Source organism: Eubalaena glacialis, chromosome 5 (genome assembly GCF_028564815.1).
Source record: "Eubalaena glacialis isolate mEubGla1 chromosome 5, mEubGla1.1.hap2.+ XY, whole genome shotgun sequence".
NCBI classification, from domain to species: domain Eukaryota; kingdom Metazoa; phylum Chordata; class Mammalia; order Artiodactyla; family Balaenidae; genus Eubalaena; species Eubalaena glacialis.
In genome coordinates this window covers 88,455,492-88,482,205 of record NC_083720.1, presented here as the reverse complement: position 1 = coordinate 88,482,205, position 26,714 = coordinate 88,455,492, and the positions used below count along the sequence as shown (strand labels likewise).

Sequence of the window (26,714 nt, the reverse complement as noted above, 5' to 3'; positions counted from 1 at the left end):
TTTCAGGTCTTTTATCTAAGTTTTTAATCCATTTTGAGTTGATTTTGTGGATGGTGTAAGGTAGAGGTCTAAATTCTAATCTTTTCATCTTTTGTTTTGGAAATCCAATTTTCCCAATGCTCTTTGTTAGTCCAAACCTACCTTTTCCTCTGAGTACACTGGCCATACTAGACTACTTCTTACCATAGTTTATGCGTTTACACCTGTTGTCTTTTCTTTTTTCTTTTTAGTTTATTTTTGGCTGGGTTGGGTCTTCATTGCTGTGCGATGGCTTCCTCTAGTTGCGGTGAGCGGGGGCTACTCTTCATTGCAGTGCACGGGCTTCTTATTGTGGTGGCTTCTCTTGTTGTGGAGCACGGGCTCTAGGCACGCAGGCTTCAGTAGTTGTGGTGCATGGGCCCAGTTGTTCCGCAGCATGTGGGATCTTCCCAGACCAGGGCTCAAACCTGTGCCCCTACATTGGCAGGCAGATTCCCAACCACTGCACCACCAGGGAAGTCCCCAAGGTCAATACTTTAAACACTATTTATTTATTCCTAAATACTGTCATTGAAATTTGTTTAATATTTACTAGGTATAAAAGTTTTTCCCAGGTATGAATAACTGAATCTCAGGTTATAATTATTTGTAAACATTTAGGCTTTCCTACGAAACTGAAACTCTATAAAATCTACAAATCTTGAATTTGTACATATTTGTCTGATATTTGTACATATATTTAGGTAGGAAATATTTTTAGGGCAGTTTCAATACCTACTTTAACAAAGTGGCTTGCTAAATATATTTCACTTTTTTCTTATTACTCAATCTTAAATTACCTCATAGTTACTGATCAACTAAACCTGAAATTATTCTCAGAATCTAAAGATTTCTTTTTTGGGGTGGCGGAGCACTTCTAACAGCATTCTGGGCCCCATCTCTCTTTAATTTTGCATCTTTATGGCCAGCAAATTGTTGGGTGAGTTAGACAGCTAGTTAGACTTGAGCCAGTTTTGTAGATCTGCCCATTTCTTTTCCTCTGAAGATATGCCTGAGCCTGCTAATCCCAAGATTTATCTAAAGAAATGAATGAGTCCCAATTTAGGACTCAAGCCTTGGTTTTCTAACTCTCCTTTTACCAAAGAACTCTCTGTTGGAGGTAATTAAAACTAATTCAGATAGTGATAAAATGATACTTTGCTGTCTCTTTTTTTATGTTCCTTGCATATAGGTTCCTGTGTAGAGATCACTATATGAACAAGGCGTGAATATCAGAGCAGCATCAGGGCATTCTTAGCTTTCTGGATTAATACAGTCATAATAGTATCAAAACTGTGTGTATTCTCGTGTAATACTAGAGGAAACTTCTCTGGCTTTTGAGATAACAGTTTTTCTGGATTTGCTTCTACTCCTCTTGACTTCTTTCTCAGACTTTTCTTAGTCTGCTCTTGCTTTGCCTGAACCATAAATGCCAGGTTCCAACTTGAGGATTTTTCTCTCAGTTCATACTCTAGTTCACATCCATTTCCATGATTTTAGCTTTCTGTCTATATTTGAGTCCCTTTCTTCAGCTTTCTTCTTCCAAGCTCAAGACCTTTATTTTTAAATGCACACAAGGTGCTGTTTTTTTGTTTGTTTGTTTTGGCTGTGTTGGGTCTTAGTTGAGGCACGCGGGATCTTTTCATGATGGCACACAGTCTGCTCAGGTTTCTCTCTAGTTGTGATGTGCAGGTTTTCTCTCTCTAGTTGTGGCACACAGGCTCCAGGGCACATGGGCTCTGTAGGTTGCAGCACATGGCCTCTCTCATGGAGGTGAGCAAGCTCAATAGTTGTGGCACATGGGCTTAGTTGCCCCGTGGCATGTGGGACCTTAGTTCCCCAACCAGGGATTGAACCCGCATCCCCTGCATTGGAAGGCGGATTCTTTACCACTGGACCACGAGGGAAGTCCCACAGGGTGCTTTAAAGGTAAACCAGGCAGATGTTCAGCAAATAACTACTTTTTTTTTTTTAATTGACGTATAGTTGATTTACAATGTTGTGTTAGAATATCTACTTCTTAGAGAAACACTATGGTACAGTGAAATGAACATGGTCTCTGGATTTAGAGGAGAAAGTTCACATCCAATCCTGACATTTATATGAACCGAAACTAGTTATTTAATCTTTCTGCTTCTCATACTTCTCATGTGTAAATAAGAATAATAACATCTCTTAAGAATAATATCTAAGTCTTAAAGTGTTCACGCTAAAACTTAATATAAAATTTTCAGCATTAAGTAGCACTCAACACCATTGGAATCCTTTTCCTTCCCTCTTCCCATTCCCAAGCTTAATTAAATGGTGCCACACCCACTCAGTAACCTAAGCTAGAAACCTTGGTGTCATCTTAGGTTATTCCCTATTTGTCATCTTCCAAATTAAATTTTTTAAATCCTTTCAGTTCTTTTTAAACAACTCTTAATTCCAGTTCTTTCATTTTCTCTCCCTGCATTTGGAATCTCTCAATTAAACTATTATAATATTCTCTTATGTGTTCTCTTTAGAACTATTCTTGTCTCTAATCCGTCTTTCATAAGTTATTCAAAGTTGTATTTTTGGCACTTACCTTGGAGTCCATGGCTTCTTGGCTTAAAATCCTTAAATGATTCCCTATAATCTACATTGATGAGGCCAAACTGTACAACATACATTTAAGCCCTTTTATGGATACAGCATAACAGTGGCTGACAGTTTGAACTTAGGTATTAGATCTGAATTTGAATCATTCTCCATCATTTATTAGTGTATGATCTTAGGTTACTTAACCTTTAAGTCCAATCATTTCTTTCATTTATTCATTAAATATTTAATGAGAAAATGTGCACAAATTGCAAATAAATTATGAAGAATAGTACTGTACCTATGAATTCAGTAGCTTCTAATTTACCATGAGTTATGGCCGTATCTTTCTTTTTAGCCTCCATGTCACTTCTCACCACTTTACACTCTGACATCCTATTCTTTAGCCTTGTTCAGAATTTATGTATATATTGTCAGGGTCTAGGATTTGATTTTGCCCTATTTACACGCTAAAAGCTAGCCTATTATTGTTTAGTGGATGCTAACGTAAGGTGTGAAACATCTGGGTCAGAGAGAGGATTTCATTACTTATAGCAAACAGCATGGGCATCAGCCTGGTATTGGTTCTCCTTGCTCTCAAGTCCCATGGGAGTGATGCCATGGGCCCAGATGGATGCTTGCTACATATATCACTGCTGAGGAACACTGAATTTGGGGGACCCGCCCAAAGCAGTAATCAAGCCTGCTCTTTGTCTTGGAGAGAGATTCACCTTATACCTCAAAGTTAAATACAACCCTGAGAAAAGGCCAAGTGAAGAGTAGTCAGGACATGCCCACTAGGCATACCTAGAGAGACATCTAGGAGTTGAAAGACCCATGAAGGAGTGTCTCGCAACATAAATACGTATTTTCCCACAGTTTTATTGAGGTATAAATTAGTATAAAGTAAACTGTACATATTTAAAGTGTACAATTTGATGTGTTTTGACATGTGTATATACTCATGAAATCATCACCACAACCTAGATAACATCGATCAAAGCTAAACATTTTCTTTGTGCTCCATTGTAATCCCTTCCTCTCTTCTCTCTCCAGCTACCATTTGCCCCAGGCAACCACTCATCTGCTTTTTGTAGTGTAGAATAGTTTTCATTTTCTAGAATTTTATATAAATGGAATCATACAGTATGTACACCTTTGGGAGGTCTGGCTTCTTTCACTTAGCCTAATGATTTTGAGACTCATATATGATGTCGTATCAGTAATCTGTTCCTTTTTATTGCTGAGTTATATTCTATTGTATGGATATACTGCAATTTATTTAACCGCTTAATAATTCTTGATGGGCATTTGGGTTGTTTCCAGGTTTTGGCTATTACAGATAAGGCTGCCATGAGAATTTATGTACAAGTTTTAGAGTAGACATATGCTTTCATGTATTCTTAGATAAATACCTAGAAATGAATGCTGAGTTGTATGGTAGGTGTATTTCTTAACTTTTTAAGAAATGCTGGATTTAAGAAGTTTGCCTAGGAGGAGACCTTCAAGATGGTGGAGGAGTGAGATGTGGAGATCACCTTCCTCCCCACAAATACATCAAAAATACATCTACATGTGGAACAACTCCTACAGAACACCTACTGAACACTGGCAAAAGACCTCAGACTTCCAAACAGCCATGTGGCTGACAGGGTCTTGGTGCTCCGGCGGCGTGTCAGGCCTGAACCTCTGAGGTGGGAGAGCCGAGTTCAGGACATTGGACCACCAGAGTCCTCCCAGCCCCACGTAATATCAATCGGCGAGAGCTCTCCCAGAGATCTCTGTCTCACGCTAAGATCCAGCTCCACTCAATGACGAGCAAGCTCCAGTGCTGGACACCCCATGCCAAACAACTAGCAAGACAGGAACACAACCCCACACATTTAGAAGAGAGGCTGCCTAAAATCATAAAAAGGTCACAGACACCCCAAAACACACCACTGGACATGGTCCTGCCCCCCAGAAAGACAGGAGGCAGCCTCATCCACCAGAACACAGGCACCAGTCCCCTCCACCAGGAAGCCTACACAACCCACTGAACCAACCTTAGCCACTGGGGGCAGACACCAAAAACAACAGGAACTACGAAAAGGAGTAAAAGCCTGCGAAAAGGAGACCCCAAACACAGTAAGTTAAGCAAAATGAGATGACAGAGAAATATGCAGCAGATGAAGTAGAAAGGTAAAAACCCATCAGACCAAACAAATGAAGAGGAAATAGGTACTCTACCTGAAAAAGAATTCAGAGTAATGATAATAAAGATGATCTAAAATCTTGGAAATAGAATGGAGAAAATACAAGAAACGTTTAACAAGGACCTAGAAGAACTAAAGAGCAAACAAACAATGACGAACAACACAATAAATGAAATTAAAAATTCTCTAGAAGGAATCAATAGCAGAATAACTGATGGAGAACAAATAAGTGACCTGGAAGATAAAAGAGTGGAAATAACTACCGCAGAGCAGAATAAAGAAAAATGAATGAAAAGAATTGAAGACAGTCTCAGGAACCTCTGGGACAACATTAAACATACCAACATGCCAATTATAGGGGTCCCAGAAGAAGAAGAGAAAAAGAAGGGGACTGAGAAAATATTTGAAGAGATTATAGTTGAAACCTCCCTAATATGGGGAAGGAAATAGTCAATCATGTCCAGGAAGCGCACAGAGTCTCATACAGGACGAATCCAAGGAGAAACATGCCAAGACATATTAATCAAAGTATCAAAAATTAAATACAAAGAAAACATATTAAAAGCAACAACAGAAAAGCAACAATTAACATACAAAGGAATCCCTATAAGGTTAACAGCTGATCTTTCAGCAGAAACTCTGCAAGCCAGAAGGGAGTGGCAGGACATATTTAAAGTGATGAAAGGGAAAAACCTACAACCAAGATTACTCTACCCAGCCAGGATCTTATTCAGATTCGACGGAGAAATTAAAACCTTTACAGAGAAGCAAAAGCTAAGAGAATTCAGCACCACCAAACCAGCTTTACAACAAATGCTAAAAGAACTTCTCTAGGCAGGAAACACAAGAGGAGGAAAAGACCTACAATAACAAACCCAAAACAATTAAGAAAATGGTAATAGGAACATGCATATCAATAATTACCTTAAATGTAAATGGATTAAATGCTCCAACCAAAAGACATAGACTGGCTAAATGGATACAAAAACAAGACCCATATATATGCTGTCTACAAGAGAGCCACTTCAGACCTAGGAACACATACAGACTGAAACTGAGGGGATGGAAAAAGATATTCCATGCAGATGGAATCAAAAGAAAGCTGGAGTAGAAATTCTCATATCAGACAAAATAGACTTTAAAATAAAGACTACTATAAGGGACAAAGAAGGACACTACATAATGATCAAGGGATCAATCCAAGAAGAAGATACAACAGTTGTAAATATTTATGCACCCAACATAGGAGCACCTCAATATATAAGCCAAATGCTAACAGCCATAAAAGAGGAAATCGACAGTAACACAATAATACCAGGGTACTTTAACACTCCACTTTCACCAATGGACAGATCAAGCAAAATGAAACTAAATAAGAAAACACAAGCTTTAAATGATACATTAGACAAGATGGACTTAATTGATATTTATAGGACATTCCATCCAAAAACAACAGAATACACTTTCTTCTCAAGTGCTCATGGAACATTCTCCAGGATAGATCATATCTTGGGTCACAAATCAAGCCTTGGTAAATTTAAGTAAATTGAAATCCTGTCAAGTGTCTTTTCGGACCACAGCGATATGAGACTATATATCAATTACAGGAAAAAAACTGTAAAAAATACAAACACATGAAGGCTAAACAGTATGCTACTAAGTAACCAAGAGATCACTGAAGAAATGAAAGAGGAAATCAAATAATAACTAGAAACAAATGATGATGAAAACATGACAGCCCAAAACCTATGGGATGCAGCAAAAGCAGTTCTAAGAGGGAAGTTTATAGCAATACAATCCTACCTGAAAAAACAGGAAAAATCTCAAATAAACAAACTAACCTTACATCTGAAGCAATAGAGAAAGAAGAACAAAAAAACCCCAAAGTTAGCAGAAGGAAAGAAATCATAAAGATCAGATCAGAAATAAGTGAAAAAGAAATGAAGGAAACAATAGCAAATATCAGTAAAACTAAAAGCTGGTTCTTTGAGAAGATGAAATTGATAAACCATTAGCCAGACTCATCAAGAAAACAAGGGAGAAGACTCAAATCAACAGAATTAGGAATGAAAAAGGAGAAGTAACGACATACTGCAGAAATACGAAGGATCATGAAAGATTACTACAAGCAACTCTATGCCAATAAAATGGACAACTGGAAGAAATGGACAAATTCATAGAAATGCACAACCTTCCGAGACTGAACCAAGAAGAAATAGAAAATATGAACAGACCGATCACAAGCACTGAAATTGAAACTGTGATTAAAAATCTTCCAACAATCCAAAGCCCAGGACCAGATGGCTTCACAGGCGAATTCTATCAAACATTTAGAGAAGAGATAACACTTATCCTTCTTAAACTCTTCCAAAATATAGCAGAGGGAGGAACACTCCCAAACTCACTCTACGTGGCCACCATCACCCTGATACCAAAACCAGACGAAGATGTCACAAAGAAAGAAAACTACACGCCAATATCACTGATGAACATAGGTTCAAAAATCCTTAACAAAATACTAGCAAACGGAATCCAACACCACATTATAAGGATCATACACCATGATCAAGTGGGGTTTATCCCAGGAATGCAAAGATTCTTCAATATTCACAAATCAATCAATGTGGTACACCATATTAACAAATTGAAGAATAAAAACCATATGATCATCTCAATAGATGCAGAAAAAACTTTCAACAAAATTAAACACCCATTTATGATAAAAACCCTCCAGAAAGTAGGCATAGAGGGAACTTATCTCAACACAATAAAGGCCATATATGACAAACCCACAACCAACATCGTCCTCAATGGTGAAAAACTGAAACCATTTCCGCTAAGATCAGGAACAAGACAAGGTTGCCCACTCTCACCACTGTTATTCAACAATGTTTTGGAAGTTTTAGCCACAGCAATCAGAGAAGAAAAAGAAATAAATGGAATCCAAATCGGAAAAGAAGTAAAGCTGTCACTGTTTGCAGATGACATGATACTATACATAGAGCATCCTAAAGATGCTACCTGAAAACTACTAGAGCTAATCAATGAATTTGGTAAAGTAGTAGGATAAAAATTAATGCACAGAAATCTCTTGCATTCCTATACGCTAATGATGAAAAATCTGAAAGAGAAATTAAGCAAGCACTCCCATTTACCATTGCAACAAAGAGAATAAAATACCTAGGAATAAACTTACCTAGGGAGACAAAAGACCTGAATGCAGAAAACTGTAAGACACTGATGAAAGAAATTAAAGATGATACAGACAGATGGAGAGATATACCATGTTCTTGGATTGGAAGATTCAACATTGTGAAAATGACTATACTACCCAAAGCAATCTACAGATTCAACGCAATCCCTATCAAACTACCAATGGCATTTTTCACAGAACGAGAACAAAAAATTTCACAATTTGTATGGAAACACAAAAGACCTGAATAGCCAAAGCAATCTTGAGAAAGAAAAACGGAGCTGGAGGAATCAGGCTCCCTGACTTCAGACTATACTACAAAGCTACGGTAATCAAGACAGTATGGTACTGGCACAAAAACAGAAATATAGATCAATGGAACAGGATAGAAAGCCCAGAGATAAACCCACGCACATATGGTCACCTTATCTTTGATAAAGGAGGCAAGAATATACAATGGAGAAAAGACAGCCTCTTCAATAAGTGGTGCTGGGGAAACTGGACGGCTACATGCAAAAGAATGAAATTAAAACACTCCCTAACACCATACACAAAAATAAACTCAAAATGGATTAAAGACCTAAATGTAAGGCCAGAGACTGTAAAACTCTTAGAGGAAAACATAGGCAGAACACTCTGACATAAATCACAGCAAGATCCTTTTTGTCCCACCTCCTAGAGAAATGGAAATAAAAACAAAAATAAACAAATGGGACCTAATGAAACTTAAAAGCTTTTGCACAGGAAAGGAAACCATAAAGAAGACGAAATGGCAACCCTCAGAATGGCAGAAAATATTTGCAAATGAAGCAACTGACAAAGGATTAATCTCCAAAATTTACAAGGAGCTCAATATTAAAAAAACAAACAACCCAATCCAGAAATAGGCAGAAGAACTAAATAGATATTTCTTCAAAGAAGATATACAGATTGCCAAGCAATACGTGAAAGGATGCTCAACATCGCTAATCATTAGTGAAATGCAAATCAAAACTACAGTGAAGTATCACCTCACACCAGTCAGAATGACCATCCTCAAGAAATCTACCAACAATACATGCTGGAGAGGGTGTGGAGAAAAGGGAACCCTCTTGCACTGTTGGTGGGAATGTAAATTGATACAGCCACTATGGAGAACAGTATGGAGGTTCCTTAAAAAACTAAAAATAGAACTGCCTTACGACCCAGTAATCCCACTACTGGGCATATACCCTGAGAAAACCATAATTCAAAAAGAGTCATGTACCACAATGTTCATTGCAGCTCTATTTACAGTAGTCAGGACATGGAAGCAACCTAAGTGTCCATCGACAGCTGAATGGATAAAGAAGATGTGGCACATATATACAATGGAATATTCCTCAGCCATAAAAAGAAACGAAATGGAGTTATTTGTAGTGAGGTGGATGGACCTAGAGTCTGTCATACAGAGTGAAGTAAGTCAGAAAGAGAAAAACAAATACCGTATGTTAACACATATATATGGAATATATAAAATGGTTATGAAGAATCTAGGGGCAGGACGGGAATAAAGACACAGACCTACTAGAGAATGGACTTGAGGACGTGTGGAGGGGGAAGGGTAAGCTGAGACGAAATGAGAGTGTGGCACTGACATATATACACTACCAAATGTAGAATAGATAGCTAGTGGGAAGAAGCCACATAGCACAGGGAGATCTGCTCGGTGCTTTGTGTCCACCTAGAGAGGTGGGATAGGGAGGGTCGGAGGGAGACTCAAGAGGGAGGGGATATGGGGATATATGTATACATATAGCTGGTTCACTTTGTTATACAGCATCAACTAACACAACAATGTAAAGTAATTATACTCCAATAAAGATGTTAAAAAAAAAAAAGGAAGAAATGCCAAAATGTTTTCCAAATGCTTGTACCACTTTATGTTCTTACCAGGAGCGTATGAGGGTTGGAATTGCCCCACATGTTCACTGAGCACCTGCTATGGTCAGTCTTTTTAATTTTGGCATTCTAGGGTGTATATAATAGTATTATGTTGTGGTTTAATTTGCATTAATGACTAATGATCTTGAGCATCTTTTCATGAGCCTGTTTGCCATCTATCTACTTTGGTGAAATGTCTCTCTAAATCTTTTGCCTCTCTTTTTTTTGTTAGGTTGTTTGTCTTAGTGAGTTCTTTATGGTGTATGTTCTCTATGAGGACATCTATGAGAGTGTCTTTTGTTATCTATATGATTGCAGATATTTTCTCCTAGTTTGTGACTTTTTTTTTTTTTTACAACAATGTCTTGCAGAGCAACATTTTTAATTCTAGTGAGATACAACTTTTTAGTATATACTGCCTGCTTTTTGTTGTCCTACTTAAAATATGTTTGTGGGAGTTTCCTGGTGGCCTAGTGGTTAGGATTCCAGGCTTCCAGTGCTTTGGCCCAGGTTCAGTCCCTGGTCAGGGAACTGAAATCCTGCATGCTGTGCAGCTCAGCCAAAATTAATTAATTAATTAATTAATTAAATTAAAAAATAAAAGGTGTTTGCAAAACTCAAGGACACTAAGACTTTCTCCAGTGTTATCTTCTTGAAGTTTCATGGAATTAACTCTTAAATTTAGGTCTATGATCCATTTCAAGTTAATTTTTGTACATGGTGTGAAGTGGGGGTCAAGGTTTATTTTTTTCCATATTGCTCTCCGATGTCTCAGCACCATATGTTGAAGATTTTTCCATTCCCATTGAATTCCCTGCATATCTTTGGCAGAATTCAATTAATTAAATATCTTTGGCTTTATTTCTGGAATCTTCTATTTCAGTGATATATGTGTCTCTTTTCATGCCAGTACCACACTGTCTTGATTACTGTGGGTTTATCATAAATTGTGGAATCTGGGAGTAAAATTTCTCCAACTTTGATTTCTTTTGCAAAGTTTGTTGGGTTCTGTTAGGTTCTCTGAATTTCTACGGCTTGTCAATTCTTTAAAAAAAAAAAAATCCTGGAATTTGTTTGAGATTGTGTTGAGTCTGTAGTTCAGTTCTGAGAACATTGATGTTTTAACTGTTGAACTTTAAGAATTTTTTTTTTTACCGCTAAATACTTCAGTGTGTATTTCCTAAAAACAAGAACATTCTCTTATATAAACACAGCATAATGATGAAAATCAGGAAATTAACATCAATACAGGACTATTAGCTAATTTTCCAGGCTTATTCACATTTCATCAGTTGTCCTAAAAATATCTTTTACAGAAATGAAAATCCTGGATCACACATTACATTCACTTGTCAAGCCTGTTTAGTCTCCTTCAATTGGGAGCATGCTTTAAGAATCTTTAATATGGTATGTCTGTCAGTTTATTTCTGTACTGTCTTTAGTAGTGTTATATAGTTACCAGTGCAAAGATCTTGCATAATTTTTATCAAATTAATCCCTAAGTATTTGTATTTTTCGTACTATTGTAAAGTAAATGGTAATTTTTGAATTTCAATTTCTAGTTATTCATTATTCTTAAATTGGAGCACAACTGATTTTTGCATATTTACTTCTTATCTTGCAATCTTGCTAATCTCACTTATTAGGTCTAGTAAAATTTTCTGCAAATTCCATAGCATTTTCTAGACAGTCGTGTTGTTTGAAAATAAAGAAATTTTACTTCCTCTTTTTCAGTTTGGGTGCCTTTTGTTTCTATGTCTTGCTTTATTACAGTGGCTAGAACCTTCAATACAGTGTTGAATGGAAGAGGTAAAGGCAGGCAACCTCTCTTTCTTCCTGATCTTTGGTGGAAAACATTCATTCCTCCATAAGGAGTATGATGTTAGCTACAGGTTTTTCATAGATACCCTATTAGGTTGAGGAAGTGCCCTTCTTTTACTGGTTTGCTTAGAGTTTTGTTTTGTTTTTTAAAATCAGAAATCGGTGTTGTTTGTCAAACACTTTTTCTGCATTCATGGAAGTGATTATATGGTTTTTCTTTAGTCTTTTAATGTTGTGAATTACAATTGTGTCTTTTAGAGTATTATAGTACCCTTGCGTTCTGTTTCTAGGATAAAACTCACTTGATCATGATGTATTTTTACATGTATATATAAAAAATCTGTTAAGAAGTTTTGCAACTATGTACGTGAGGGATACTGGTGTTGAGTATTTTTAACTTGAATGATTTTGTCTGGTTTTGGTATCAGGGTGATGCTGACCTCACAGAATAAGCTGAGAGGTATTTCTTCTTCAAATTTCTAGAAAGTTTGTGTAGAATTGGTATTTTTTCCTTAAATTTTTGGTAGAATTCACAACGAAGCTGTCTTTGGAGTTTTCTTTGTGGGAAAGTTTTTAACTATATATTAAACAGCTAATAGATAAAGGGATATTCAGGTAATATATTTTTTCTTGAGTGAACTTTAGTAGTTTGTGTCTTTCAAAGAATGTGTTCATTTATCTTAGTGGTTGAAATTAATGGCATAAAGTTGTTTGTAATATTCCCAGAATATCCTTTTCAGTGTCTGTAAGATCTGAATGATGTTCCCTTGCTCATTCCTGATAATGGTAATTTTTCTGTCTTCTCTTTTTTCCTGATCATTCTGGCTAGAGGTTTATCAATTTTATTGTCTTTTCAGAGAACCAGCTTTTAGTTTAATTTTTTTAATACTTCTTCTGTTTTGTATTTCAGTGATTTCTGTTCTTTTGAGGGTTTTTTCCTGCTTACTTTTAGTTTAATTTGCTCTTTTTCTAATTTCTTAAGGTAGAAGTTGAGATCATTGATTTTTGAGACCCTTCTTTTTTAATATAGCCATTTCATGCTAAAATTTTTCTTTTGAGCACTGCTTTGTATGTATTTGACAGGTATGTGTTCATTTTCATTCAGTTCAGAAAACTTGTAATTTTCTTTTGATTTCTTTGACCCATGCTTCATTTAGAAGTGTCTTATTTGTTTTCCAAATATTGAGGAATTTTTCCAGAGATCTTTCTATGCTTGATCTCTAATAACTCCACTGTTATCAGTGGGCATAATTTGTGTGACTTAAATTTTTTTTTAAGTTTTTTAGTGCAGAATATGGTCTATCTTGGTCAATGTTCTGTGTGTATTTGGAAAGAATGTGTATTCTGTTATTTATTGGATTGTCCTATCAATGTCAATTAGGTCAAATCGATTAATAGTGTTGTTCAGCTCTTCTGTATCATTACTGATTTTCTGTCATTCTTTATATCAGTTACTGAGAGAGTGGTGTTGTCCATAATTTCCTGTTTGTATATTTCTTATTTCAGTTCTACCAGTTTTTGCTTCACGTAGGTTGAAGCTCTGTTATTAGTGCATAAACATTTAGAATTGTTATGTCCTCTTGATGTATTGACCATTTTATCATTATGAAATGCCCCTCTGTATCCTGGTGATTTTCTTTGCTCTGAAATCTGTTTATCTGATATTAAAAGTCTGCTTTTCTCTTGATTATTGGTAGCATGATATCTTTTTCCACCCTTTGACTTTCATTTGTATATTTAAATTGGGCTCCTTATAGATAGAATATAGTCGGATTTTTCTTTTTATTCAATCTGACAGTCTTTTTTTTTTTTTAACTAATTAATTAGGCCGCATTGGGTCTTAGTTGTGGCAGGCTCTTCATTGCAGCGTGGGGGCTTCTTTAGTTGTGGCGCACAGGCTTCTCTCTAGTTGTGGCATGCGAGCTCCAGAGCGCGAAGGCTCAGTAGTTGTGGCACGAGGGTTTAGTTGCCCCACAGCTTGTAGGATCTTAGTTCCCTGACGAGGGATCAAACCCACGTCCCCTGCATTGAAAGGCATTTTCTTCACCACTGGACCACCAGGGAAGTCCCTGACAGTTTGTCTTTTAATGGAGTGTTTACACCATTTATATTTAATGTGGAATGTTGATACTGTTTTTGCTGTTTGTTTTCTAATTGCCTAATCTGTTACTGGTGTTCCTTTTTTTCTCTCCTTTTTTTTGTTGAATAATTGAGTATTTTAATTATATTTTATCTCCTTTAATTGGCATGTTACTCTACAGGTGTCCCTCACTATCCGGGGAGGATTGGTTCCAGGAGCCTCCATGTACACCAAAATCCATGGATGCTCAAGCCTCTTACATCAAGTGATGTAGTACAATGAATACAGTTGGCCCTCCATATCCTCAGATGTGAATATGGAGGGCTGACTGTATATTTATTGAAAAAAATCAACGTATAAGTGGACCCACAGAGTTCAAACCTGTGTTGTTCAAGAGTCAACTGTACTTTTTTCTTTTGCCTTTTTTAGTGATTACTTTGTGGTTTATAGTGTACATCTTTTATGTGTCACAGTGTATGTTCAAATCTTATTCTGTCACTTCCTGTATGACATAAGAATGTTACAACAGTGTACTTCTGTTTTTCCTGTTCCAGGATTTGAGTTATTGTTGTCTTAACATTTTACTTCTACTTATGTTATAATCTCACAGTACATTATTGTTTTTGGCTTAAGCAGTCAATTATCGTTAAAAGAGATTTAAAAAATAAAGAAAAGGGGGTTTTGTATTTATCCATAGATTTGTCATTTCTGATATTCTCTATTCCTTTGTGTAAATTAAGATTTCCGTCTGGTATCATTTTCCTTCTGCCTGAGGATTTGCTGTAACATTTCTTATAGTGAAGGTCTGCCAGCAATGAATTCTTTCACCTTTTGTGTGTCAAATGAAGTCTTTACTTCCTTTTTTTGAAATTGAGTATAGATTTTTAGGTTGACAGTGTCTTCCTTTCAGTGTTATAAAAATGTTGTGCCGCTGCCATCTGATTTGTACTGCTTTCCTGGGAGAAAGTTGTCATTTGTACCTTTCCTCTGCATGATCTGTTTTCTCTGATTTTTTAAATATTTCCTCATCATCCCCAGTTTTAAACAATTATGATATGCCTTGATGTAGTTTTCTTTATACATCTTGTTCTTTGTTTGCATCATGGTCTGTGAGTTTATTGTGTTCTGGAAAATTTTTAACTGTTTAGTTCTTCAGTTATGTTTTTCTCTCCCCCTTTCTCTAGTCTCTTTCAGGGACCTCAGTTTCACATATATTAGACCAAGTGAAGTTGTGCCGCAGCTCATTTAAGCTCTGGGTTTTGGGGTTTGTTTGGGTTTTTTTTCCAGTCTTTTTTGTTTTCATCTCTGTGTTTCATTTTGTAAAGTCTATTGCCATGTCTTCAGGTTCACTTCTGCAGTGTCGAATCTGTTGTTAGTTCCATTCAGAGTATTTTTCATCTTAGATTTTATAGTTTTCATCTCTAAAAGTTTTGCTGCTTCTTGAGCATATGAATTATATTTTTAATTATTTTAATGTCTGTTTACACATTCTATCATCTGTCATTTCTAAATGTGTTCTATTGTTGATTTTTCTGTTCATTGTAAGTTGTATTTTTTTGCTCTTTTGCATATCTGTAATTTTTTAGTGTATGTCAGACATTATTTTTTTGGTTGCTGGATAATCTTGAATTCCTTTAAATATTCTTGAGCTTTTTCAGGGACACAGTTAAATTACTTGAAAACAATTTTATTTTTTCAAGGCTTACTTACTTGTAAGCTTTGTTAGGTGAGATGAGAGAAGACTCAATTCTGAGGCTACTTTTCCCCCAGTATTGATGTAATATTCTTCGGAGTATTCTATCCAGTGCCCTCTGTATTATAAGGTTTTCCATTTGGCTGGAGAGGAACACAAACTGTTTCTGACCCCGTTTAAAAACAGTGATTGTTCCACTTGCACTTGTCACCTGGTTCTTTCCCCAGCTTGAGGTTGTTTCCTCATCTTAACTTAGCTGAAGACTCAAGGAGAACCCTCTACAGATGTCTGGTGTTCTCTCTGTGCATCTTTCTGCTCACAAATTCTAGCCTTGAATTCACAGCTCTGTCTCTTCAATTCAACAAGGAGACCACCAGGCTCTTCTTGGGTTTCCCTTCCTGCTCTGTCTCCTGGAAACTCTCCAGGCAGTGGCTAGGCAATCATAAAACTCACCTCATTTATTTTTCTTCTCTGAGATTACTCTCCTCAGTTACCTATTTTCCAGTGTCTCAAATCTGTTGTTTCATTTATATCGTCCAGTTTTCAGTTGTTTAAGGCAGAAAGAGGATAAATCTGGTCCCTGTTACTTAACCAAGGCCAGAAGTGGAAGTCTTAGGTACATACTATGTATCTCTTACCTGCCATTCTTTTTCATGCTTTTCTTTTTCCTAGCATAGAATGCTTTTCCTTCTTTGATTAATTTAACTCCTCTTAAGTCTTCAGATTTCAACCTGAACCTCATTTGTGAAGCTTACCATGACCTCCCCTGATAGAGATAATCACTTTCTCTTCTGTATTTCAGGTTCCCTTAGTTTCTGGTACTTCTGTATATAGTACTTAATAATGGATTATTTGATTATTTATCCCCCCCCTCAATAACATGTCACAGGCATCCTCCTAGGTATTTTATATATTTTATTTTAAATAATTTAATTCTCACAGTACTTCATGAGGTTGTTGCTATCTTGATCCCCACACAGTGCCAGTGCCTGCCTTGAAATAGATATTTTAATAAATTTATGAATGCCTGAAGATAATTGAAGTACATCCAGAAGATAGTGATTAGAGTGTTGAGGGGGACTCAAAATGATGCCATGTTTGGAATTGTTTAAGGAACTGGAGATGTTTAGCCTGGAGGAACCTGGAGGAACCTGAATACCATCTTCAAATGTTTGGAGGGCTGTCACATCAAAGAGGGATTAGACAAGTTCCCTATGGCCCCAAGGAGGTAAAATTAGGACTACTGGTGAAAACTACAGGGAGATATTGTACCTTCATTAAAGGGAGAATCTTTAATAAATAGGGCTCTTTAAATGTAGAGTAGTTAGCCTTGGAAATTTCTTTTTTACTGGGTACATTCACTGATATGTTGCATGTCCATTTAATACAGTCAGCTGTAATGTATCAATGCTGGGCTTGAAGTTACGCTCTCAGCTCTTTAAATCCCATCCGATAGGATTTAAGGGTCAATTGCAGAGTACCTGCCATTGCCTACCACAAAGTAGGCACTTACTTAGTACCCTTCCCCTTGGTGGCCAACATTGAAAAGGCAGGTAATTTAATCAACTGTTGAGAATTTGTCTGAGATTATATGACTTTTTGAAAACCTTGGCTCATATATCTTAATTTTATTCTTTTGTCTGGATGTTGTCATTTATAACCACGTTTGTGTCACGGCTATTCATTATTTACCTAAGTAATCTTAAAAATAATTGATGAAGACAAGTGTGAGATGAAAAACATATTTTTCTAATGTAGTTTTTGTGACTGTGAATGTAGAAAAAAGAATTCAAGCCCTCTGCTTAGTAGAGCATAAAAGTGTTGTTCTTGTGTGCCAATTCATTTCTTTCATTAATTTAGCAAATTGGTTTTGTGTGTCTGTTATGCGCCAGGCCCTGTTAGTCAATGGGGATACAGTAGTAAACAAGGCAGGCCCTGTCTTAAGGAATCTACATCTCCTAGGAAAAATAGACAAATAATGAAAATACACTGTGTTAATTGTTATAATAGATTGAATGTATGGTGTTATGGATGCACACAAAAGATGATCTAACACTGTTTTAAGAAAGTTTAGGGGTATCAGGGGAAGTATCATGGGGGAAAATAATATATAATTTGAGACCTGAGGACAAGTAGGAGTTATTCAGGCATAAAATAGTGGGGGAGAGGAATATTCCAGAAAAACATCTAACAGCCAAAGAGAAAATACGTTTGGAGAACTGGAAACCTTTAGTACACCTGGAACATGGAGTTTGATGGTAGAGTGACAAAAATGAGACTGGAGAGCCAAGCAGGGACTAGATTATGAACAGCTTTGTGACTAATATTAGAGTCTAGACTTTATCTTAAGGGAAATAGGAAACCACTGGAGGTTTTTTTTTTTTTTTTTAACATTTAATGTTGCTATCCATTTTTTTTTTAGAGATAACATACATATTTTATTTAATTAATTAATTTATTTATTTATTTTTGGCTGTGTTGGGTCTTCGTTTCTGTGCGAGGGCTTTCTCTAGTTGTGGCAAGCGGGGGCCACTCTTCATCGCGGTGCGCGGGCCTCTCACTATTGCGGCCTCTATTGTTGCGGAGCACAGGCTCCAGACGCACAGGCTCAGTAATTGTGGCTCACGGGCCCAGCTGCTCCGCGGCATGTGGGATCTTCCCAGACCAGGGCTCGAGCCCATGTCCCCTGCATTGGCAGGCAGATTCTCAACCACTGCACCACCAGGGAAGCTCCCCCACTGGAGTTTTTAAAGCAGGAAAATGATTTGACCAGATTTGTATTCAGAAAAGTCATTCTGTCTTTCTTAGTTGGAAGTTAATAGGTAATATGTAAAACTGAAAAATCAAGAAATAAAAGTACAAACATATTATTGAGAAAGAAGGGGGTAAATATTAGAAGAAATAACTAAAAGAATTGAGGGTTGTTCTTAGGACTTGGGAATCAGGGTAGGGAAGAGTTAGGTCAGGAACTGATTTTTTTTTCTTCCTGTAAGCCTTGTAGAATGATTTAACTTTCTTAATCTATGTGCAGTGTAGTATAGTGGTTAAGAATATGGATGCTAAGACCAGACTGCCTGGGTTGAATCTTGCCTCCACTATTTATAAGTTGCTTAATTTCTCTATGATTAAGTTTTCCTCTCTGTAAAAATGGGAATAATAATAGAACTTATAGAATTTTTGTGAGGATTAAATGAGTTAATACCAATAAAACACTAAAACAGTGCATGGTGTGTAATAAACACTGAGTTTTAGCTGTTATTCTTACATGTCAGCACTGTTCAGGTACTGATATATAAGGAGGATAGACAAATTTACAATCATAGTTGGGCATTTTTTAAATGTTGCTTTTAGTAATCAAGAGAACAAGCGAACAAAAAAGTCAGAACAGGTATAGATTTCATCAACATGATTATTAAGATTAATCTAATGCACATATAAGGAATGTTGTATCTAACAACTGTAGAGTACACATTCTTTTCAAGAACACATGGAACATTTGTAAAATTGACCAAAGAAATTCTCAAATATTAAAGAGTGAAAATTATATAGATTGTGATGTCTATTCACAATACATTTAAGCTAAAAGTCAACACAAAAGATAATTGTAAAATTCCTCATAAAATTAGAAATTTAAAAATACACTCCAGATGAACCCATAAGTCAAAAAAAGAATCATGATTAAAATTGGAGAATAGTAATTTAAAGTACTATGGATCAAAATTTGGGATGCTGTTTAAGATCAGTTAAAGTTCTACATGTGTATTTTAGAGTAGAAAACCTAAAAATTAAGGAGTTTTTATTTCAGGAAACTCAGGGAAGAAAAATAGAAAAGTAGAATTATTAGCGTAGGAAACATTTCAAAAGCCAAGTTCACAGGCAGTGGCCAAAGGCTAGCCCCCATAAGCAGGCTAAAGATCAGACCTGCTATGTTAACTTTTTCCAGCACGTTAAGGATTTGAAACTATGGGGGCTTTGATACACTGCCAGGAGGAGAGTAAATTGGTACATCCACTTTGGAAAACAGTTTGGCGTTATCTAATAGTTAACCCTGCATTTCCTCTCCTAGATATACGTGCTATAGAAACTACTACACTTGTACCATGACACATATATAAGAATACTCATAGTCTCATTATTGGTAACTGTCCAAAACTGTAGAATAGCTAAATTATGGTATATTATCACAATAGAATAGTACAGTGTAATAGAATACAACATGAAATGAAAATTAATGAACAGCTACATGGATATGAATAACTCATAAAAGTATTCAAATGATCCTGTTTATATAAAGTTCCAAAACAGACAAAACTTAAATATATTGTTTAGGAATACACAAATAAGGGTTGTAAGACTATATAATACACTGTTCCATACATACCATAGTAGATGTTCAATAAATATTTCATAAATAAATCGATTTTATCTGTGAAGCAGAAATGGTGAATACCAATTTAAAAAGAAAAGTCTAATAGAGAACAGACTTGTGGTTGCCGTGGGGAAGGGATGGATTGGAAGTCTCGGATTAGCAGCCGCAAACTTATATATATAGAATGGTTAAACAACAAGGTCCTACTGTATAGCACGGGGAACTATATTCAGTATCCTATAATAAGCCATGATAGAAAAGAATATAAAAAAGAATATATATATATGTATAACTGAATTACTTTGCTGTATAGCAGAAACTAACAACATTGTAAGTTAACTATACTTCAATAAAATAAATTTTAAAAAAGCAAGAAAAGTCTAGCTTTTATTATATATTGTAGGGAATAAGGATAGAAATAGTAAAGATAGCTTGTGTTTATAAAGTTTCTTCTTACTAAACAAGAGACCCCTTTTCAGGCTTTTATATTGAATATCAATAGATGAAATATGGAAATTAAATAAACATCTATATATTAAACAAACATACATTAAACCAGCATCTGTAAATGTGCGTGTGTGTCAATTCCAAAAGAAATACTTGCAACCCAAGGGGCTCTGGAATGATTTATTTATACTGAACTCATCTTTCAAAATAATTCTGGTGAGAAGCCATTGGAATGCCCTTATCTTCAAAAACTAGTATAGCATCAAGTTAATCAATGTTCTTTCAAATAAACTCTTACTATTGACTTTATTACTATATCTAACTTTTTTTAATTGCCAATGTGTATTTTTTGAAATTCCCATCCTGATACTGCCTTGTGACTGTTAGGACGGATGACTTAACAAGGTCCTTTATATAATTTATCAGCTTTTATATTTAAAATAATGTTTGAAAACTACTTAATTTTAAGTCATCTAAACTCCAAGAAGGAAACCAGTTTTTTGCCTGAGAAATCCTTTTCACAGTGAAAGGCTTTAAGTGGAAGTGGCGAACTCAGATGCCTGTGGTGGCCACCGAGGTAGTAAATGAGAGGAGAAGGATGGGAACTGTGGCAAATCTAGATCACATAGTCCTCCCTCTCTGAACAGGGCAACTCCTACTCAACTCTGTAGCCATGAGGGAATGTGGACTGTGGTGCCAAATCTTCTAATTTTTCAAAATATGTCATATATTTGGCATTAATTCAGAACTTTTAAGCACTGTGCAAATGATCCAAAACAAGTCTGTGGGCAGGATCTAGCTGCCAGGTTATTAGTTTGCAAATGATTTTAAAAGGATATACAATTCTGGTAAAATAATTTTTCATTGTGTTTTACATGTAGTCGACAGAGGTACGTTCTTGGAGACACAGCAATGCAGAAGATGGCCAAGTCCCATGTTTTCTTAAGTGGTATGGGTGGTCTTGGTTTGGAAATTGGTAAGCAGTATTTTTATTCATAATTTTATATGATGCCTTTGAGCAACATAATTTAAAGAATTTAATTCCTTTCCCTTGTATTATTTTCTATAAAGGAAATTAGATCCAGAACCTTGATGAGATTCAGTTTTGATTTTGGGTGGGGGGGCAGCTGGGGCAAGAGTATTTCATACTGTTACATTCTTCCACAGGGAACCAGTAATGACTCTCCTGCTTCTCTTTTTGTGATGTTGATAGGTATTAATGATCTTTCTCTGTATCCATTAATTCATTATGGTAGAGCACACATACACACATTCATAACAGCATGTCTGGAAGCATACACTGAAATTTTAAGAATGATTATCTTAGTGTGGTTTGATTATGGAAAATTTTATTTTTTTCTTTTTGTTCATCCATATTTTCTAAGGAACCTATATTTCTTAGGTAGTAAAAAGTTAAAATTATTCAGTCAGAGATTTAACCAAACTCCATGAAGACATATCTAATATACAATTCCTAATATTAAGCTATTCCTTTTTTTTTCTTCCCCCTTTATAGCAAAGAATCTTGTTCTTGCAGGGATTAAGGTGAGTAAATGTCCTTGGTAAGAAGAATTGTTTGTTTGTTATGAACTCTTTTTTTTTTCCCCTCATCCGTAGTGGTAATATTAGTTACCCTTTGGCCTAATTGTTGCTTCTTCATTTAGTAGCAAAATTGTCATAATTCTCTATTTTCCTCCTTTTAAAAAACTTTTTATTACAGAAAATTTGAAAATTATCCAAAAAAAGAGAATAGTGTTAGCAAAACCCCATGTATCCATCATGCACCTGCAGTTATTAGCTCATAGACAAATTTGTTTCATGTATCTTCTTCCCATTCCCCACTGCCCCCAACTGCCAAATTATTTTAATATCAATCTCAGACATCCTATTATATCATTCTTAAATATTTTACTATATAGCTCTAAAAGATAAGGGTGCCTTTTGAAAACATAACCACAGTATCACTTCCACACCAGAAAACATTAACAGTTTTTTTAAGATCATTGTTATCTTTAAACAAAACTTAGCAACTTAAACAACAGCATTTACCTCAGTTTCTTTGGGGAAGGAATCAGGTGCAACTTAGCAGATTCCTCTGAGGATCTCTCACAAAGCTCCAGTCACCGATATTGGCAGGGCCTGCAGTCATCTTGAGGCTAGGGAAAGGATCTGCTTCCCAAACCTGCCCATGTAGTTATTGATAGGATTCAGTGGCAAGGTTGTGTCGTTCCCACCTCAGTCCCTTGCTGGCTATTAGTCGGAGGTCACCCTCAGTTCCTTGCCATGTAGCCCTCTTCATACGGCAGCTCACAATATGGCAGCTTGTTTCATTGGAGTAAGCAAGCAAAAGACAAGAAAGGGAATGTGCTAGCAAGATAAATCGCAGTCTTTTGTAACCTAATTTCAGAAGTGACATTCTATCACCTATGCTGTAGTCCTTAAAAGCAAGTCACTAGGAGGAGACGGGATTGCACAAAGGCCTGAATATCAGGAAGTGGGAATCATTGGGGTATCTTTGAAGCCTGCCTACCACAGTCGTCAAGTATCTAGTTAGAGTCCGTATTTTCCCAATCGTCTAAAAGAATTTTTCTTTAATTTGTTTTGTTCTAATCAGGATCCAAGTAAAGTCCATATACTGAACTTGGTTTCTTTGAATCAATAGATTTCCCTTCTCTGATTTTTTTTCTTCCTTTCAATTTACTTGTTAAAGAAATCAGGTCATTTGTCACGTGTACCTCCACCTCTGTATTTCTTATAAACTGGTTGTTATATCCAGAGAATCAGATTCAGATTTGATTCTTTTGGCACTGCTGCTTCACAAGTGATATTGTGTTCTCCCATTAGGAGGAAATAATATTCTGTTATCTTTTTTTTGTGATTATTACTACCTATTAATGATCATTGCCTAGATCATTATTTTATTGGAGCTGTGATATTCTATTTCTGTCATTTCTATTTCATTTATTAATGGGAATAATATTTTAGAAAGAAAAGTTTCCATTCATCACTTGTTTGGTTTCGCTACATATAGTTAGTGCATGTGTAAAAGGCAAGATAAATACTTGATTTCCCCCCTTTATTTACTACTTTTCAAAATCACTGGTTTTCTATGATCCCTTAACAGTGACAGGTGAAACTTGGGTGGTATGTGTGTATGTGAACATCATGATGGATTTAAACGTATTTGATGTGTTTTGAGCCATTGTGCTTGTTATTTTCATTGATGCTCAGATTGTTTCATCTTTGCTTTGGGAGATCTTCTTGAAGTCCTTGAGTCCTTTTGACACTACCCCAGTAGTCTTTGCTTGTCACTGCCTGTAAAGTCTTACCAGTGGACAGAGCTAGAACATTCATTGTGAATGAACACTGAAATTTCTGAGTTTCAAGTTTAGGATTACAGGGTATTTACTTATTTACTTCTTAGATTTTATATTTGTATCTCTTCTCTTACTATAAGGTTTTGGGTCTTAATGACATGAACCTGACTACTTATTTGCTTTATCCTATATTATATCCTATTATATCTATGACATAGTTTTGGAATAACAGTTCCAGCATTATTAATAACAATATGATTATTGAAAACAGTTTAAGATAAGTTTTTTTATCCTTAGTATCCCATCTGGATTTGGCAGACAAATTAACTGCTTTCTTAAGTCACTTTAAATAATACCTTTGTGTAATTATGCAACAAATTCAAATAGATAGTTTTGTCCATTTATTCATTTTACTTTGGATTTTTAGGGATTGCTTTTTTAATTTGATTTAGTTTTATTATTATATGAGACATATAATTCAAAGTCAAATTTATAAAGCGAAGTATATTCAGGTAAGTTTAGCATCTCTCTACCCTATTTCCTCCTTCCCTTATTAGATTGCCTTCTTTTTTTAATCTGTTTTTAAATATAAACAAATACATACATATAGACATGCAAATCTGTATGTGTGTGTGTACCTATTTATCCCCACCTGCCTTTCTTAGGTAAAGTGCCATACTTCTTTGCTTTTTATCACATACCAGCATATCCTGGTATTACTCCATAGTGATAAATATATTTTTTCACTTATTTTTTTCATAGCTGCATGGATATATGTTGTGTTGATGTATCATACGTAATTATACCCAGTTCCTCATTGGTGGACATTTTGATTATTTCCAGTCTGTTGCTATTACACATAGTGCTGCAGCTAAGAGTCTTGTACATATGTATTTTTGTATTATTTCCAGTGTGTCTTTGTGATAGATTCTTAAAAGTGGAATTGCTGTGTCAAAGGAGAAATGTACTTGTCATTTTGCTAAAGAATGCCAGTTTTTTTTCTTTTGAGGTTTTGTGCTACTTCATATTTCCACCAGTAATGTATGAGAATACCTGATTTACTTCACTCTCACCAATTTGGATTTATGCCGTTCTGATGAATGAAAAAAGGTGTTTCATTCTTGAGCAAGGTTGAACATGCTTAAATATTTTAAAGGGCCCTATGTATTTCTTTTTCAGTGTACTCTGCGTTCATATACCTTGCCCCATCTTCTATAAGATTTGTGGCTTGAAATATAAGTTAAAAATGTATTTTCCAGTTAGTCAGTTTTCTTTCTTACTTAGAACATGACCATTTGGAAATGTTAGTTTATGTGAATTTTTAAAATCTTTGTATATATGTTGATCTGTATAACGTGCTACTTTTCTAAACTTAAATTCTCTTACTGTTTTTTAAAGTAGTTTTTCACATAGCATAAAGGCACCCTGGTGATGTAAGTGCATGGTAATATGCCTAATTTATTCATTTTTTAAAGTCAACTAGGTTTCAGTACTATCTGAAAAATAAAGTACATATACACACACCTACAGCAAGCATATAGTATATTTATTTGGAATTACAATATGACCATCATGTTAATTATTTTTTACTTAATTAATTGAGAATTGTTATTGATAAATGTCATAAGTGGAAAGTATTATTAATTCTTATTGTCATCAGTATACAGCTATTAGTCAGTAGCTTAAAAATATCGTTACATGAGTGTCTCTGTAACTTGGAATTACAGTTTTACTGTGTTAAGTAATCAAAACCCTGCTTTTAACATTTGTCTAATCTCACTTCACAGTTGAATAATGAAGCTATATTCAAGTTAATGTAACAGTAATCTCCGCCAAAAAAATCATATACTAGCATTAAAAAATTATTTTGCATTATAAAAAAAAATAATAAAGTAGTTTTTCCATGAACTTTTCTGGGTTTCCAGTTGTATATAGTCATATCATCTGTGAATGGATCTAACTTTATAACCTTTCCAATTACTAGGACTTTAATGACTTTCTATTGTCTAATTACATAATTCTTCCAAGTCAGTGTAAATAGTATTGGAAATAGTGAGCATCCTTGTCTTACTCCTGACTTTAACAGATATTTTTCTCTTTTTTGAAGGCACTTACCATTCATGATACAGAAGAATGCCAAGCATGGGATCTAGGAACCAACTTCTTTCTCTGTGAAGATGATGTTGTTAGTATGAGAAACAGGTGAAGATAAGATATTTTGATGTATTATCATAGGATTTTTTTTTTTTTTTTTACTGTTGTAGTTACTTAGAATATTTTCTATGTCCAGAACACCAGTTCAGTCATAGTTGTTTAATTCATCACCATAAATTCACTCTACTGTAGATAAGTAAGTGTTGACATTTAATTATTTATATTTGTCAAAAATTTAATACATTCACATTGCTACCTAGAAATGCATTTCTTTAAGATTGTTTAAGTAGGTCTTTATTATTGCTGAATCATTGAGCCTTAAGGAGCATTGACCTATAAGGGTACACTTTGAGATTATGTGACTTAACTATGGAATATGACAGTATGCTACATCTCAAGATTGTATAGTAAAAATAAGTTTTAACTTCTTTTATTCCTCTCCAGTTTAAATTCCCATGAAATTTTGTAACATTCAGGTTCTTCTGATGTCATCAAAGTGTCCAAGTTGGAAAGATTGAGTATATTTATTGAACAAAAGAGTAGTAAAAGTCTTTTTTCTTTTCTTTTCTTTTTTTAGGGCTGAAGCTGTACTTCAACATATTGCAGAATTAAATCCATATGTTCATGTCACATCATCTTCTATTCCTTTAAATGAAACTACCGATCTTTCCTTCTTAGATAAATACCAGGTTGGTACTCCATTTTATATTAGATGTTATTGACAGACTGCAAGGCAAATCATTATGTATTAATATAGTATAACTAATTTAACGTAGTCTGTTGAGCAGATCAAAAAATTTCAGGTTAAAAGACTTAGACTAGGGGCTTCCCTGGTGGCGCAGTGGTTGAGAATCTGCCTGCCAATGCAGGGGACACGGGTTCGAGCCCTGGTCTGGGAAGATCCCACATGCCGCGGAGCAGCTGGGCCCGTGAGCCACAATTACTGAGCCTGCGCGTCTGGAG

At 35.5% G+C, this 26,714-nt stretch overlaps 1 protein-coding gene across 4 annotated transcripts in view; it reads left to right on the top strand.

Moving 5' to 3' along the window:
• The window catches only part of UBA6 (ubiquitin like modifier activating enzyme 6), a 104,376-nt gene that overhangs the window by 5,817 nt on the left and 71,845 nt on the right, over window positions 1-26,714 (top strand). For 3 of the 4 annotated variants that reach the window (XM_061191425.1, XM_061191424.1, XM_061191426.1), the window contains exons 3-6: window positions 21,162-21,256; window positions 21,797-21,825; window positions 25,705-25,799; window positions 26,329-26,440. In XM_061191425.1, coding sequence (XP_061047408.1) covers window positions 21,162-21,256; window positions 21,797-21,825; window positions 25,705-25,799; window positions 26,329-26,440 — 331 coding nt within the window. The remainder of the gene's footprint in view (window positions 1-21,161; window positions 21,257-21,796; window positions 21,826-25,704; window positions 25,800-26,328; window positions 26,441-26,714) is intronic. The other variant, XM_061191427.1, reaches the window with a different exon arrangement.